The sequence below is a fragment of the Magallana gigas genome, chromosome 4, assembly GCF_963853765.1.
Source record: "Magallana gigas chromosome 4, xbMagGiga1.1, whole genome shotgun sequence".
Classification (NCBI taxonomy): Eukaryota; Metazoa; Mollusca; class Bivalvia; order Ostreida; family Ostreidae; genus Magallana; species Magallana gigas.
In genome coordinates this window covers 40,053,453-40,072,138 of record NC_088856.1, presented here as the reverse complement: position 1 = coordinate 40,072,138, position 18,686 = coordinate 40,053,453, and the positions used below count along the sequence as shown (strand labels likewise).

At 34.7% G+C, this 18,686-nt stretch overlaps 3 protein-coding genes across 3 annotated transcripts in view; all 3 read right to left on the bottom strand.

The window, feature by feature from the left end:
• Positions 1 to 18,686, bottom strand: part of LOC136275069 (gelsolin-like protein 2) — an 80,361-nt gene that overhangs the window by 35,671 nt on the left and 26,004 nt on the right. The window lies entirely within an intron of this gene.
• On the bottom strand, positions 1,992 to 3,747 carry LOC105348054 (E3 ubiquitin-protein ligase TRIM71). The gene has a single exon (XM_066082053.1). It carries the CDS (start codon positions 3,717 to 3,719, stop codon positions 1,992 to 1,994), a length of 1,728 nt encoding a protein of 575 aa, XP_065938125.1. The 5' UTR covers positions 3,720 to 3,747.
• Positions 16,639 to 18,367, bottom strand: LOC136274666 (uncharacterized). Its single transcript, XM_066082052.1, has one exon. The coding sequence runs from the start codon at positions 18,358 to 18,360 to the stop codon at positions 16,639 to 16,641; it is 1,722 nt and encodes a 573-aa protein (XP_065938124.1). The 5' UTR covers positions 18,361 to 18,367.

The window sequence follows — 18,686 nt, the reverse complement described above, 5'->3', positions numbered from 1 at the left end:
CTGTTCACCGGTGGCAATTGTTTTCCCTTGATCTTGGTACACCGGTACTTTGGTGTAATCTGATTGCTACATTAATAAAATTCAAAAACCCTTTTTACGGTATCCACATAATTTCCGATTCTTGGAAACATTTGAACAATTTTTGTGTTTCATGCGAGTATGAAGTTGATTTGCATTGCTAAAAAATAGAAAACTCGCGAAGGCGAGTATTTTTTTCTTTCTGCAATGGTGTCAACAAAAGCAAAGACAACGATTTTACTATATACATGTACTAATATTATTTTACATCCGCCTCAATCAAAAAATCAATTATTCATTAAAATTTATTAAAAATCCGAAGGGCTTTATGATAGATTTGAACACGCTCCGACCAAAATTATCACCTCATAATATTCAAAGAATTATTCCTTACTACTTAGATAATTTCCAATTTGTACACTTATTATTTCGAAATAACTATTTTTCATGTAGCACATGCTACACGGTATGTATTACCACGCGACGCAGCCAGTAACGTTTTTCGGTTATTCGGACATAAAATACGCCGATTTTGTGTCACTCATCTTTTTGGAAGTTATTGGGCTTTAGGCTTATTCAAAATTAATTCGTGATGTTATCGCAGACAGAGGCAGTTGAAAATGTAAATATATAAGCGACAAAGCTTAAATATATCATATATCCCAGAGAAAGAGGGGGGGGGGGGGGTCGACCTCCGGACCACCCCTTCCCCCCCCCCCCCATTTTTTTTGTTCAGCCATGTATACCACATGTTTGTAACTAGTGGCTGCAGATTGCATTATAGACCTACTCTGTGCATAACAACCAGGTGTTATGAAGACCTTGTCCTGATACCAGGCCATTGTCACTGATAGACAGTTGGACAGTAGACGGTTGACAAAGAGTCCGCTGACTGCTCTGCTGAGAAGGCTCTCCAATAAGGAGCTTCCTTTAGAAGAAATCGTTTCGCTTTGTTCTACAGCCACTGGTGCTTTTAAAACATTTTCATAACCTGAGTTAGTACTTTAACCTTAGATTGCAATCTTAAATCAGGGTATTTTCAACATGCACATCGTCGGAAACCCACGGTTGATTACGCGTTGCTCCTCTATATGTGATGCAGAGAGGAACGACGCGTAATCAACGTGGGTTTCCGACGATGCAACATGCACGATTTATATAAATTTGTAACCGGATGGGAGAAGTAATGACGGACCAGACCTGGATTCAAACCAAAGCCCCAAGAATTTCTAGTCATGTACTCTAACCAACTGAGCTATCTGGCGCCCTCATTCGAACCGATCTGACCATTACATTCCTCCACTTTAATGATCTTCGCCCAAAAAGATCACTCAGGCTAATTCCCCTGACATGATCGAGGTAACCTGTCAGTTCCGGGGTTGGTCACGGCAACAAATAGATAGGGATGGGAGAAATAAAAGCGGACTATAGCGGGATTCAAGCCCCGGCCTCTTGAATCTCTAGTCAAGTGCTCTACCAACTGAACTATGTGGTGTGGGTTTTGGAACAGGTCCGACCGTCAAAAAATGATTGTTTATTTGTGTTAGATTATAAATCATTGGATTGTATTGAAATATAATTAACAATGGTAAGTTATGTAATTTTTAACTCACATGATACCTTGTTGTATATTTCAGGTACTAATATTTAAAGCACTTCTGTTACATGACCATAAGTATGATAATATATTCTATTTGTACATGTACCTGTATCATAATTATATGTATGACATTACTGCATGTGATGAGCATGCACATTTTAAAACTTGTCAAAACCATTGAGAAGACTTTCTTATTGCATAAATCAAGAAAACATAAGAAAATTGCAAATGGGTGTATTATTTGTCAAATTTAATATATATTATGTTAGTAATATTGATCAAATAAAATATATCCTACCATATCATAAATAGTTTACCAACTATTAAGTTCAATCAAAATCAGTCATTAATACATATTATACTTGTACACTGTTCACTTTAGATACTTATACACTTTCACTACGTTGTAAAGTACTCCAATCCACATGTTTTTTTCATCATCCACACACACACTACGGGGATACTTTATCCCTTGTTGTGGTGTGAGTAGTAGAGACAAGAACTGACCGTCCTGATCCAGGAGATGAACTGTTTCACTGATACTATCACACACCAGGATGTGACCGAGTACATCAGTACATATTCCATAGGGAGTAAACACTGACCCCTGACCCCTGTAGGAGAACCTATGTTGTCCTGATTTATCCACCACCACTACAGCACCATTGATAGTGTCTGATACACAGACATCACCATTGATGTTTTCTGTGATGTAGTGTGGGTAACCATACAGTGCCTGTCCTTTGTTGTCTCTCTGTATGTTCTGTATTTCTGTCCTTGTTTTGTTATACCTGGTGACTTTACCCTTTTCATCCTTCCTCATCCCCACCAGTAGGTCCCCGTTGATTTGGGAGGAGTATATACTGAGTGGATTCCAGTCTCCTGTCTTAATGAATCCAGTGATTGTATTATCCGGTGTAATCCTGTTGATGACATGGTTGCCTTTGTCTGTATAGATAAAATCCCCGTCCTGTCTGACTGTGTGGTAGCCTCCTATTCCACCACTGGTTTGTATCTTCTGTAGCTTATTCCCCTGTAGATCTGTTTGGACAAGCTTACCAATAGCATTACTGACCCAGAGTCTGCCTGATTTACCCAGTGATATATGAAATACAGTGTTAACACCTGGTACTGTGTACTCTCTGACCTTGGTGACAGAGGAAGAGAGAGACAGTGTTCGTTTCACGTCAGATTTCTCTCCATCTTGTTTCCTCTGTTTCCCTGAAGGTTTCAACTTTGTAGAGGCAGTCTCCATGGGTTTTATTTTTCTGTTCTCTGGTTTAGTGTTAGGAACAGTTATTCTACCCAGTAGTTTGGCGACGTCTTTCTTGCTGTATTGACCAGCAGTAAATACGGGTGGGACTGGTTTGGATGTCTCTGGTACTGATTTTATCAGTATTTTTTCAGATTTAAGAGCAAATGTTAAATTTTTAATGTCCGAGGTAGATAGGTAACCATAAAATGTTGTGACTAAATCATTGAGATAGTTGATATGATCATCAATTGTTTGGTTTTGGTCGTTTAATGTTTTTAATAATGACTGTTCTTTTTTGTCGACTTGTTCTATATTATCTGATGTGACTGCATCTACCATTCTTTTTACAGACTCAGCTTCAGCCTTCATTGCTGTTCTTATGCCTTCCATGATCTTCTTTATTTCTGTGACATCTCCAGCAATTTCGTTTTTTAAATCTTGAGAAGTAGGCTCAAAATAGTTTCGAATTTTAGCTATTTCTTCTTGACAAAAGGAACATTTTTCAGCAAAGACAATTTCTAGGTCAGTAAATATATGGCTGCGATGTTCTTTTGTGGCTGTGCATTTAGAACAAATGGGAATCTGGCATTCTTCACAGAGAAACTCTATTTGTCTTGTGGGGTGGATCTTGCATTTCTCCAAGGGAAGTTGACGTTTGCGTTGTTTATAAGGAACCACTTCATGGTTCTTGGTTATCCTATTTTTCTGATGTTCCTCTCTGCATTGTTCACACATTTGTTGGTTGCAGTTATTGCAGTAAAACTGACAGTTCTTCTTACAGTCTTCAGTACCACACACTAAATAATGCTGGGCGTCAGGTGGTATTTGGGATTCAGATAATGCCATCTTCAATGAGACAAGTACATGTACATGTAAGTGTAGGAAATAGTATTGTCCGGTTTTTGACTTATCAGTATGTCAATACTATATTCGACAAAATGTCCACAAAAATGGATGAAAAAAAAAAAATAAAGATCGTATTTATTAATTATGTCTTATGATAATAGAACTTGACATAGAAATACGTAGTATTCAAAGTTAACAATCTAAACTTTTCATGTTTCAATACACGATTGAAAAATGTAGGGCGAGTTTGATTGAACGACACGCGCATTGATGAAGTTTTCCGGTCAATTTTTTCTTTAATACGCCGATCAATAGAAAAATTGTTATCTTCATTTCTTAAATATATACAATTATTTCAACTTACCGTTTTTGTGTATTAATGTCACGTTATTTCAGCCTTTATTGTGTGGATGACACCCGCACAGAGATTAGATAATGTATACGAGGCTTGTTTTATTTACTTTCTGGTTGTGGCGTAGATTTAAACCTACGCATAAACAAGATTATCAGATCAGAAATACAAATTTGCCTCGCACTGATCCTGAAAGTCTGATTTTCAGTCAAAACAACGTGTATTGCCTCATGAAAACGTTTATTTCAAGGAGCTTCTATGCGGCTGTTCCAATGACCTCCCAAACTCATTTGCACGGCGTGTTCCTGATGTCATTACATCAGGCATATCGAAGCCCAGATTTTTTCTTTTAATAAAATGGTATCAGAATTGATGGATCTCAGTGTATCATAATGCATGTTTAATGTGTCAACATTAGCCCCCCCCCCCCACATTTTTTGCAAAGTTATACCTAACCATTAGAAACATAGCATGATAGAGGGTTCAGCCCCCCCCCCCAAAAAAAAAAAAAACCAAACAAAAAAAAAACCACTTTTTCTCGCAGGAAAGATTATTGTTCCTAAATTTACCTTGAAAGGTTGAGAAGTTGGATTCAGAAGCATATTAGCCCCCCCACCCCCCCCCCCCCCCCCCACACACACACACTTTTTCTCGCAGGAAAGATTATTCTTCCTAAATTTACCTTGAAAGATTGAGGAGTTGGATTCAGAAGCATACTAGAAACCCCACGGATTAGGATTTCCATGATTTTGGGAATTATTTTTTTCTTAATATTTCTGAGGATTAGTCTAGCCCCCCCCCCCCCCCCCACTTTCAATTTGCTTCCGACGCCAGTGGTAATCATGATTTAGAAAAAGAAATAGGCAGGTCTGACTGGTGAAAAGTAGGGAGGGGATGAGGAAAAGATGGTGCAACAAGTTGTAACATGTTGTCTACTTTGGTAGGACGAGATTAACATGATTATCATTATCAAAAATATCATCAGTTTTGGCCGGGATTAAAGTAAAGGTACTGCATGGAATATTTACTTAAGGACCTGGAGGAACTAAATTAATCTCAGCGAGATAAGTCGAGATTGAAAAATTTGTTGACTGACGTCTATTCCGAATCTCAGAGGAACCATACATGTACTAAAACACGCCTGCCGGGGAAAACATGCCTGTCGAGAATATCTAGACGCCTGTCGTTTATCTGATGGATAATTTTATATTTTCTTTGATATTTTATTTTACTTTAACAAATTAATGATCACAGATTTTTTTTTATTTTGTAATAAAAACTTAGCAAAAAATTAGCAAAAATGTTCAATGTTGGTAAAGATAGATAACTCTTACGTAGAATTTATACTCCTGCCGAGGTCACCCCTTTAAAGCTTGCCCGAGTTTTGTTATTTATTAACAAAACATAACATTTTGATTATTACGCCTGTCACCGAAGCATCTATGATAAAATATAATACAGGGACAGATTCATGAACAAGTCTATAAGATAAGCTACAGGAATATACATGTTTACGCTTTTACGCTTGTCGAATACCCATATTAATTAATGCATGATATAGTTTTTCAATATATTTGTTTTTTCAATCAACAGTATACATGATCAGAGAATTATAATTCAATAAAAACTATTGTGTGTTTCAAATAGGAATGCAACTAATTATCATCATAACTATTTCGGTTGACGCAAAAATGGGTGATCTTGTTTATTTCATATAATTCAATAACTTAACCAAGTAAACGAATTGAGACATAACAATAATGTTTTTATAATCATATTAAAACGCAATTAGAATCATGTGTGCATCCAGAATTTTTTTTCAAAGGGGGGGGGGGGAGGGTATTCTGTTGTTCGTTAGTGTTTTTTTTTTGGGGGGGGGTGTGGGTCGAGGCATATTCGTATTTTTTTTTTCAGGGGGGGGGGGGGGTTCAACTGTTCTGGTACATGTATTTTTCAATAGAAATATATGTAGAGAAAAATATCAAGCAAAAAGGATTTAATGTGTAGGAAAATAAATGATATAACATGTATTAATAACACGTCTTTGCCAATAAATCTTTCAATTGCAAACAGATAGACAGATTTTGTTATTTTTGTGGCGAGACGGTTAGTGGTGACTACAACATTCATGCTTATTCTTGATGTTCGACATCTGAACGTGGTGGGTTTTTTTTTGGTTTTAATTGATTTCATATTTAAGTCCAAATTTTCCGAGTCATAAAGAACACATTAATCCATGTAGATCGGTTGTCTTTGAACATGTTGATTGTCATTCCGACATTGTAAGCAGTCATACTGAACATAATTAATCTTAGGTCGAGAAACGTTTTAATTAAAAGGAAAGAATAATGCATGCATCCATTCGTAATTATTATTGATTCTTCAATATACATGTACTAATATATAACTGAAATATGCTGATATTTTTCATGCGTCATTCAATATCATTCACTGTACTATCCCTTAAACGGTTACACGCAATGTTTTGTACCATTGTCACAATCTGATCACGCATATGTGCATTAATATATTTTTATCTAATTTCATTACAAATTATGTAGTAATTACAAAATAACTTACTCGTTATTTTCTTTAATATAAGATATTTAGGACGAGTGGGGGCTGGGGCTGTGTCTCCTAAGATAACTAGTGATCATTGCTCTACAGATACACGTGCATGTACACGTGTTAGTTTCTTGTATTTTATGTGTAAATTGAACGGTTTTTTGTCGCTAAAGAAACGATAGACCTTTACCTACCTGTATATTGGAAGACGACCGTGAAGAACAACTTGTACCTCTCTCTCAGTTAAACATTTGTGTTACTATCTTTGACAAGCTTATAAAACACAGAAAAACAAAACTTATTTTGTTGGGGAAAGTATTATTTATCAATATTTACGAAATAATCCAGGTGTATCACCAAGAATAATGACATAAGCGAGTTGAATCATTATAAAACGTTAATCATTGAACCGGGCTGCTTTTTCTCCATTTAAATTTGAGACAAAAGTCGTGAAATTTTAACCTGTTCACAGTTAAACAGCTTAAAAAAAATGTATAAAGATAACCACAAAATATTTTGTACAATCATGTACATGTAGCTACAATAATCAGATACTAATATTGACTGTGCTAACTATTGAATCAAAATACAGAGTTCTAATTCGATTTGCTTATTAACACTGTGCCAAATAATTATGCAAGTGCCAAGGTGGCATTTTTGCACCCGTCTAAGCTGCATATATCGAAAAATTCAAATATGCCATATAATAGACCATTGCATAAAGAGTGAACAACCACCTTTGTTATCATTGTATCTCACCTGTCATGTGAGACATTAACCTTTTAAAAATAAATTCCCATAGGAAAACAATAGTCCTGTAGGTAATTTGAAATTTCCGATCGGAATGCAAGAACTTCCGATAGGAATTTCAATTCTGATAGGATTTCATGAAATCCTATAGGAAATCTTAATATCCTATAGGAAAACTACATGTCTGAATCAAATTCCCAAAGGGAATGCCATTCTCATACAGGAAATTTAATTCTTATAGGACTTTAAAAAAATCCTATAGGATTGTCAATATTTCCTGTAGAAGAATCAATTCTCCTATAGGAATTATCATTTTTTCTATGGGATATTAATTTTCAAAGGTAGATATCTCACCTGTCAGGTAGAACACACTAAAAACAAAAGTGGTTATATAATCTCTAGACAATGGTCTATCATTTGGTATATATGGATTTTCCCGAAACTGCATCTTAAGCGGGTACAAAAATGCCACCTTGGCACTGGCATAATTATCCGGCACAGTGTTAACTGCTCTATAACTTTACTTATTGTCGAGTAGGTTTTAATACATGTACTTATGTACTTCTATTTAGGAAATAAATTGTTTCAAACAGTTTGGTTTCATTTCTTAGCAATAATTTGAAATAGTGTGTGTACGTGTTCAATGATTATTACGCGTACGCGCATCTGTTTATATTTTTCGCACAAATACCTTTTGTTTCAATCATGTGTATTTTTGTAAAGAAATGCAACATAAATATATCTTATGCCAATCAAAAATCAAAAGCCCATTGTTGCGTGTATTCATCAAACATAAGTTGTAATTAAAGAATAAGGAATCTTTCTTTGTGTATTATGAGGTGATAATTTCGGTCTGGGCGTGTTCAAATCCAATAAAGCCCGAAGGACTTTATGATAGATTTGACCACGTTCCGATCGAAATCAATGCCCCATAATATTCAAAGAATTATTCGTTATTACTTATATTTATATTATTTACAATTTTTACACTTTAGAACAACATACATGTATATTAAAGCCACTATTTTTTCTTGTAGCACATGCTATGATTTACTACACGGCGCAGCCAATAACGTTTTTCGGTTATGTTATAAGACACGCCCATTTTGTGTCGCTCAACTTTTTTGAAATTATTGGGTTTTATGCTTAAAAATTGATTTGTAATGTTATCACAGAGAAATACAGTAGAAAATTTAAATATTGTGTATTTTTTTGCTCGCCGAAAAAATAAAAGAAACCTGAACCTTAAAATCACTAATGATCTTGAATTTGTTTTTCATCTACTAACGTTTATGATTATATGTATAAAACTGGTTTTGTGTTGCTGGTGTTTTTTTTTCGCACAAAATACAAAAATACAAAATGTGCTCTGTGCTTTCTACATCTGCAAACATGTTGTCGTTTTTGCTTATATATGTATACAATGTTATATATAGGCTTCACCGAAAAATGTCTCTGCTATAATTTACGGATACAAATTTCTAAATCTACAATACTTAAAATAACGAGATACGCCAAAACATCAGACCAAAATCAATTATTTTGGCTGAAAAATCTAATTTATTTTGTATAGCTTAGTAAGGAAATTTCCCTCCTGTTGACCTCGTGACGTCTGTTCCGCTGAAGCCTCGTTATCGCCTAATTCTGTTTTCTCTTGATTAGATTTCCCAAAGCAGGTAAAAATAGCAACTTTGAAGCGGCGTAACTCCCTTATTTTTGCATCGATTTTTTTTTTGCATTAAATTCTGGTAAATTAACTCTGAGACATAAGTTTCATATCATCTGGGCCGCAGGTACCCTTTAATCATGCAGAAAATCAAAATCTTATTATTATATTATTTGGATAACAAAAAAAAAAATGTGGATAATTGATTATTACATTTTGACAATATGTTTTATCCATCTTTCCATCTCTGTTTTTTGTAATGTTGTCGTTCCAATAAATTGCAACTCGCTGAAACTTCTCTTATTATGTATATGTACATATAACTGACAGTAAGTATACCTTGGTCTAATAAGAGTAGCTAAGGCTAGCTGTAATATGAACTTTCTGAGAGATAGAAGTACTTGCTAGTGTTTTTTTTTTGGTTTTATGAAGTAATTGTATTTTTTGTTAAACAAATGAATATGTCATAGATATCCAGATTGTGTCATGCATTTGTTTTTATTTCATAAACGAATGATTGTAAATTTTTGTTCTGCAAATGATGATGTCCATATTGTATACTACCCCACAGTGGTAAAATCCCAGTACTTACAGAATGTATGCAACCCCCCCCCCCCCTTTCTCTAGAAATATGACACATTGGCATGTGTTCAGTTTACTTATATATCTCATCTTTCAAAGACATAATTATTTGTTCAAATTAGAATTTTACAACAAAATAAATTCACAGTTTATACTGGTTTTAATTGGTTCGAATGTTTGCATAGGAGTCTCGCTTAAAGCTGGGATGTCCATACAACAGCAAAGTTCAGCTTCTCTGCTCCGGCCGGATCCGTTAGCACTGTGTTAAACCGAAAGTCTCGAGATTGAAGTTATTTGACACTTTTCATCATGCAATAAATATAATCTTGGTTTTTTTTCTCAGTTGTTACATGTACATCATGCTGTCCCCACTGACATTCGTTTCTTTGGGATTTTGTTAATTTACCATGAACAATATGCCTGGTTTTTTCTTAGTTTTCATATTGCTGTATTTTGGTTTCAAAACAAAAATTAGATTCAAAGTTTGCAAATGATATTTTTGTTCTTTCTTCAAAGATAACAATATCCATCTGGATGGACTTGGTTGCAATTGGGAACCTTAACATCTTAGACGAACACAACATAAACTACATTTAATGTACATGTATATAATAGTTAATGGTATTAATAGCATTTGATGAAATTTAAAGGCAATTTAATTGAGCATTAGTTTGATTGAAGTTTCATATGATCTAACTAAGCAATCAATTTCTACGATGTGTTGTTTATTTAAGCAATTGCTTGCCAGGCCTATTAACTTTATTTGATTACCTTTTATTTTATTTTTTTAAATTTTATTTTATCTATTTAATTCATAAATATTAAACCTTTCAATAATTGATAAAACTTAAATCTAAATTTCTATAACATTGTAGATCCATAAGATCCATCAAGAATATATATGACTATATATCACAGGTGTTTTCTGTACAGGTAGTTCACACCTAAAACAGACTATACTCAATGCTCAGTCAGGTGTGAAAATCACAGTTTTAGCTAGATGGGAATAAACCTAATACAGTGTATTGAATTATATTGTGATTATATTCCTTTATTCTGCATTTATCAAAAACGCCCACAAAAGCTGCCATAAAATGACACTCTGGAAAAATTGGTTTAAATGTATATTGTACATGTAGAGGCGGAACCAGCAATATAGATTAGGATTGGATTTTGGGAAAGTGTCCAATCGTTGAAAACCAATACGTGAAAAAATCAGTGTTAGTAAACATATTATCGAATTCAAAGACTTATTGATTACTTTTCATGAGTAAAATTTTAAAAAAAATTATCTCGTAATTATTTATTTCGAAAACAAAATGCACTGCCTACATATATGTAGTTCAAGTCCTACCAATTTTTATTTACCTATTGCTGAGCTTCAAATTTGGTTTTGCATAGAAAAGATGATTAGATTTGCAAAATTTCTAGCTTTTATAAAACAATTTTCTAGCATTGAGAACGTGCGTCCTAGAACCGGTCACTTTAGAAAAAAAAATTTCATTAGATACGAAAATCTTGATAATAATCATTAGGGAAGTTATCTGTATTTTTTTTTTTAATTTATAGTTTTAATTCTGCAGGGATCATGATTTTCACAACTTTGAATCTGCACTACCTGAGGATGCTTCCACATAAGTTTCAGCTTTCCTGGCTGATTAGTTTCTGAGAAGAAGATTATTTTTTATAATTTTTTTTATTCTTTCGAATGTCCTGTTAAATAAATATATTAATGATTGGATATGACATAAGGTGTTGCTTAATTCTGCTAAATAGATGGTGTATATGTAACACAATTGTACAAGCCATTGTCGTCCCCGGGATCTTGATGTGGCCTTTGAATGAATTAATTAATGCGCTATATCATCTGGCACTAGTACAGATGCAAAATAATGTTCCGGAAAGATTTGAAAAGTTATACCTTTGTATTATGGTTTACATGAAACCCTTTTTTTCACGGAGTCCCTCATTGTCACATAATTTCCGATTCTTGGAACTATTTAAATACTGTTTGTGTTTCATGCGAGTATGAAGTTGATTAACATTGCCAAATAAAGATATCTCGCGTAATGGAGTTAAGTATTTTTTCTTTCTGCAATGCTGTCAACAAAGCAAAGAAAGTGATTTTACTACGCACATGTACTAGTATTTACATCCGCCTCAATCAGAAAATCAATCATTAAAAATACGAAAGGTTTATGATATATTTGACCACACTCCGACCGATATTATCACCTCATACTATTTAAAGAATTATTCTTTATTACTTATATTTATATATTTTCCAATTTGTGCACTTTAATTTAAGGATGACATTTACTCAGAATGAAAATACAATCCACTGATGATAATGAAAAACAACCTATTGTGTGTTATAGACATTACATAGTTGTGTTATTCTTCACTTTTTTTATTAATGGCCGTTGAATTTTTTTTTTTTAATTTAAGAAAAGCCCATAAAAAACAAAATCTAAAACTTTGGTCCGAATTTCCTCTGTTTTGCTAAAAGTCGAACTTTGTCAGAGCCTTACTCCATAATTTAGTAAATATATCGATTGTTATGTCAATAATAATTCATTTCATAATACTTTCTGTATTAAATTAAAACAAATTTTACCAATGAAATTGAACTTTTAAACATTCTGGATTTTAGAACTCAAACCTTGGGTAAACAACGTCCTTAAAACAATATTTTGGAACCACTATGTGTTATCATGTAGCACATGTAACACTGTATGTATTACTACGCGGCGCAGCCAGTACCGTTTTTCGGTTATGTTACATGTATAAAACACGCCGATTTTGTGTCACTCACCTGTTTTAGCTATTGAGCTATAGGCTTCAAACTTAGTGCATAATATTATCACAGACAAAGACAATTAATAATGTAAATACACAAGCATACTTGTAATAAGTTTAATTATATCATGTGTCCAAAAGAAAGAGGGGAGGTTCAACACTCCGACACCCCCCCCCCCATCTTTTTGAATCAGCCATTATATGTATATTTCCTGGATGCGAGTAGTGAATGCAGATTGCATGTATACCTACTCTGTGTATAACAGCCAGGTGTTATGAAGACCTTGTCCTGATACCAGGCGATAGACAGTTGGACAGTAGACGGTTGACAAAGAGTCTGCTGACTGCTCTGCTGAGAAGACTCACCAATGAGGAGCTTCCTTCAAAAGAAACTGTTTCCCTTTGTTTTACAGACACTGGTCCTTGTAAAACACTGTCATAACTTAAGTTAGTACTTTAACCTTAGATTACAATCGTAAATCAAGATATTTTCAACATGCAAGATTTATATGAAATTGTGAAAGACGGGATAGGAGAAATAATGACAGACCAAACCGGGATTCAAACTCGGACCCCCTGAGTTTCTAGTCGTGTACTCTAGCCAATTGAGCTACTTTGGAATCATTAAAATTCGTGGTGGCTCAATTTTCGTCGTATTCGTGGGTAGCCCTCCCCCACGAATTTACATGTTCGACGAAAGCAAATTTTGAAAAAAGTTCGTTATCCTACTGATACTAAAAACCGACAAATCCGCGAAATGACATTCCCACAAATAACCAAAAATCCCACTTTCCACGGAAATTGACCCTCATTAAATTTAAAAAGGAAAACTATTTTGAAATGCAGTATAGAAAAAAAGATGCTCAGAATGATGTTTTAAATCATATGCAATTTTCAAAATTTCGTTAAACGTCCCATATAAGAAGTTGAGTGATCGGCCCCTAAAATGTTCTTTCCCAAATATCTCAAAAAACGGTAACGGATTTCTAAACAGTTGTTGAACAAAATGTGTTGAGATTTAAATGACCTTTCATTTGATATCAAGAAAAAGGGGCTGGCCCCTAAAATTAGGGGACCTAGGCTCTAAAGTCTTTTATCTGTAGCCCTTTACTGAGGGATATTTTGTGAACGGTTATAGAAGCAAATATGTTTATCTTACAGTTATGTATCCAAGCAATGTAATGATTTTATCATGTGTTACATAAAAAGGGTTTTTAGGGGCCAAAATTCCAGAATTTTGATCACCAATATCTCAGAAAGGAAAAATATTTTGAAATGCAGTATAGAAGAAAATATACTTAGAATGATGTATTAAATAATATGCAATTTTCAAAATTTCGTTAAACGGCCCTTATAAGGAGTTAAGGGATCAGCCGTTAAAACGTTCTTTCCTATATATCTCAAGAACAGTAACGAACTTTTAAACAGTTGTTGAACAAAATGTGTTAAGATTTAAATGACCTTTTATTTGATATCAAGAAAAAGGGACTGGCCCCTCAAATTAGGGAACTAAAGGGCTCTAAAATCGTTCACCAGTAGCCCTTTACTGAGGGAAATTTAATGAAAGGCTATAGAAGCAAATATGTTTATCTTACAGTTATGTATCCAAGTAATGTAATGATTTATTCATGTATTATGTAATAAGGATTTTTTAGGGGTCAAGAGTCCATAAACTATGACCACTTATATCTCAAAAAGGAAAATATTTTGAATTGCAGTATAGAAGAAAAGATGCTCAAAATGATGTACTTTACAAAATGCAACCTTCAAAATTTGGTTCAGTGGCTCCAATCAGGAGATTAGGGACTGGTCCCTAAAACTTTTTTTTCTCAGATATCTCAAGAACGGTGACGAGTTTTTAAACACTTGTTGAACAAAACTCTTATCCCTGAAACAAAATAGTATCTGGCCCTTAGAATTTATACCCTGTTTTTCTATTCTAAATCATGTTTAGCTTTTAAATAGCAACATCAAGATCGAACATATATCTCAAATTCTAAAATCAGACGGAAGACCTCCTCGTTGCTCGCAACGAGATCGTGTCTAGTATTGTGATTATATTCTTTTATTCTGCAATTATTAATTAAAAAATGCCCACAAAAGTTGCCATAAAATGACAGTCAGGAAAATTCAATTTAAATGTATATATATATTGGGCATGCAGAAGCAGAATCAGCAATATGGAATAGGGGTGGATTTGGGGGGTGAGGGGGGGGGGGGGTTCCAATCGTAGTACAGCTAGACCAATGTGCCATACTTTGTCAAAGGCATTGCTTATATCGAAAAATACAAATCTAACTTCTTTACCCTGATCGACTGCTTTGTAAAAATCACTAGTAATACTTAATAACTGATTGACCGTAGAATCATTTGGTCTAAAGCCAGATTGGTGCGGTGTAAGAATATCGTTAGTGAGAATGAAGTTATATAAATGTTTGACAATACACTTTTCCATACATTTACCAAGGACACTAAATAATGATATCGGCCTATAATTGCTTACGATATTGCTGGCTTTTTGAATACAGGGATAACGTCTGCAATTTTCCATTAGGCTGGAACTGTAGACTTACGAAGCGATAAATTGAAAAACTTGCTTAGTGGTTCGGCAATAGCTGGCGAAGCTTGTTTAAGTAATGTTGGGTTGATGCAATCCGGCCCGGTAGCCTTGTTCGTGTCTAGTGTTTCTAAAACATCTTTAACGTCTTGTGTTGAGATCACTATGTTCGAAATGGTACATGTATCACTAACTCTATCGTAGTTTGGTAACTCGGTATTTTCGTCGTTAACTACTGATTGTGAACAGAAGTAAATGTTAAATGTTAAACAAATCTGCTTTAATTCTATTGTCACTTATTGGCAGGCTGTGTTCCTTGCTTTTAATTGGAGGATAAGTACTTAAGTTTTTAGAACCGATGATTTTTCTTAATATAATCCAAAATTGTTTTGAGCTTTAGTTACCTGTTTTTATTATGTTCGAAATCTTATCGTAATATGTTTGTTTTGCATTCCTTTATTTATTTACACATACATTTCTTATTTTTCTATATTTTTCCCAGTCATAGGGAGAATTTGTTGTTTTAGCAATAAAATGAAGACGTTTTCTAGCTCTTATAGATTTCCTACTATTATTTTGCATCCATGGCGGATCATTGGGGCGTAAGGTAATAATTTTATTTGGAATTGTTTGTGGCTGAGTTAATAATGCAGTTTTTTTGTAATACTGTCACAAGCTTAAGTTTGGTCAATATCATTAATGTGCAGACTTTCCCAATCTTGATTCTTTATAAGGAATTGATAATCTTGGAAATCGGTATTTGAAAAGGACCTAATTTTTCTCTAATATGTTCTTGTATGAGAACAGGAGTTTGAGTAGTTGTTTCAAGAAACACTGTGACGTAGACCTGTCTATTTCATTGAAGACCTCTCAGCCATGCGGGGATTCAAACCCGGGCCCCTGAATTTCTAGTCATGTGCTCTAACCAACTCAGCTATCTAAGCTGGCGCCCTCATTCGAACCAACCTGACCATTACATTCCTCCACTTTAATGACCTTCGCCCAAAAAGATCATCCAGGCTATTTCCACTAGCAGGATCGAGGTAACCTGTCAATTCCTGGGTTGTTCACGGCAACAAATAGATAGGGATGGGAGAAATAATAGCGGACTATAGTCGGAATCAAGCCCCGGCCTCTTGAATCTTTAGCCAAGTGCTTTACCAACTGAACTATGTGGTGTGGGTTTTCGGACAGGTACGACCGTCACAAAATGATTGTTTATTTGTGTTAGATTATAAATCAGTGAATTGTATTGAAATATAATTTACAATGGTAAGTTATGTAATTTTTAATTCACATGATACCTTGTTGTATGTTTCAGGTACTAATATTTAAAGCATTTCTGTTACATGACCATAAGTATGATAATATATTCTATTTGTACATGTACCTGTAAAGCATATATCTATGACATTACTGCATGTGATGAGCATGCACATTTTAAAACTTGTCAAAACCATAGAGAAGACTTTCTTATAGCATAAATTAAGAAAAAATAAGAAAATTGCAAATGGATGTATGATTTATCAAATTTAATATATTGTTAGTAATATTGATCAAATACAATATATCCTACCATATCATAAATAGTTTACCAACTATTAAGTTCAATCAAAATCAGTCATTTATACATATATTTGTACACTGTTCACTCTAGATACTTAAACACTTTCACTATGTTATCAAGTTGTCCAACCCACATGTTTTTTTCATCATCCACACACACACTACGGATAGACCCTACCCCTTGTTGTGGTGTGAGTAGTAGAGACAAGAACTGACCGTCCTTGTCCAGAAGATGAACTTTTCCACTGAAATCATCGCATACCAGGATGTGGCCGAGTACATCAGTACATATTCCATAGGGAATAAACTCTGACCCCTGACCTGTGTAGGAGAACCTGTATTGTCCTAAATTATCCACCACCACTACAGCATTATAGTCTGATACACAGACATCACCATTAATGTTTTCTGTGATGTAGTGTGGATTACTATACAGTGCCTGTCCTTTGTTGTCCCTCTGTATGTTCTGTATTTCTGTCCCTGTCTTGTTGTACCTGGTGACTTTAGCCACTTCATCTGTCTCCATCCCCACCAGTATGTCCCCGTTGATGTGAGAGGAATGTATACTGAGTGGTTCCCAGTCTTCTGTTTTAATGAATTCAGTGATTGTATTATCCTGTGTTATCCTATTGATGACTTTGTTATCTTGGTCTGTATAGATCAGATCCCCGTCCTGTGTGACTGTGTGGTAGCTTCCTATTACACCACTGGTTCGTATCTTCTGTAGCTGATTCCCCTGAAGATCTGTTTGGACAAGGTTACCAAAAGTAGCACTGACCCAGAGTCTGCCTGATTTACCCAGTGATATATGAAATACATGTATAACACCTGGTACTTTGTACTCCCTGACCTTGGTGACAGAGGAAGATCGAGACAGTGTTTGTTTCACGTCAGATTTCTCTCTTTCTTGTTTTCTCTGTTTCCCTGTAGGTTTCAACTGTGTTGAAGCAGTATCCATGGGTTTTATTTTTCTGTTCTCTGGTTTAGTGCTAGGAACGCTTATTCTACCCAGTAGTTTGGCGACATCTTCCTTGCTGTGTTGACCAGCAGTAAATACGGGTGGGACTGGTTTGGATGTCTCTGGTATTGGTTTTATCATTAAGTTTTCAGATTTCAGAGCAAATGTTAAATTTTCAATATCCGAGGGAGATAGGTAACCATAATATGTTTGGATTAAATCATCGAGATAGTTGATGTAATCATCTATTGTTTGGTTTTGGCCGTTTGATGTATGTAATAATGACTGTTCTATTTTGTCGACTTGTTCTATATTATCTGATGTGACTGCATCTACCATTCTTTTCAAAGACTCAGCTTCAGCCTTCATTGCTGTTCTTATACCCTCCATGATCTTCTTTATTTTTGTGACATCTTCAGCAATTTCTTTTTTTAATTCTTGAGAAGTAGGCTCAAAATATTTTCGAATGTTGGCTATTTCTTCGTAACAAAAGGAACACTTTTCAGCAAAGACAACTTCTAGGTCGGTAAACACATGGCCGCGATGTTCTTTTGTGGCTGTGCATTTAGAACAAATGGGAATCTGGCATTCTTCACAGAGAAACTCTATTTGTCTTGTGGGGTGGATCTTGCATTTCTCCACAGGAAGTTGACGTTTGCGTAGCTTATAAGGGACCACTTCATGGTTCTTGGTTTTCTTATTCTTCTGATGTTCATATCTGCACTGTTCACACATTGGTAGGTGACAGTCATTGCAGTAAAACTGGCAGTTCTTCTCACAGTCTTCAGTGCCACACACCAAATAATGCTGGGCGTCGGGTGGTATTTGGGATTCAGATAATGCCATCTGCAATGAGACAAGTACATGTACATTTCAGTACAGGAAGCATATCAAAAGTTTATACGACTAAATGTCTATAAAAAATAGATGAAAGAAAATTAAAAGATCATATTTATCAATTCCCTCTCATAATAATTGAACCTGACATAGAAATACATAGTACTCAAAGTTAACAATCTTAGCTGTTAAATTTATTCCACTCTGTTCCAAGATATTCTCGATTCACATATTGCCAAATTAATTAATATTTGTAAATACCTCAGGGTTCAAACGATGTTCATTCAAAAGTATGCATATTTTCAAAGAAATCTTATTTACCCCCCCCCCCCCCT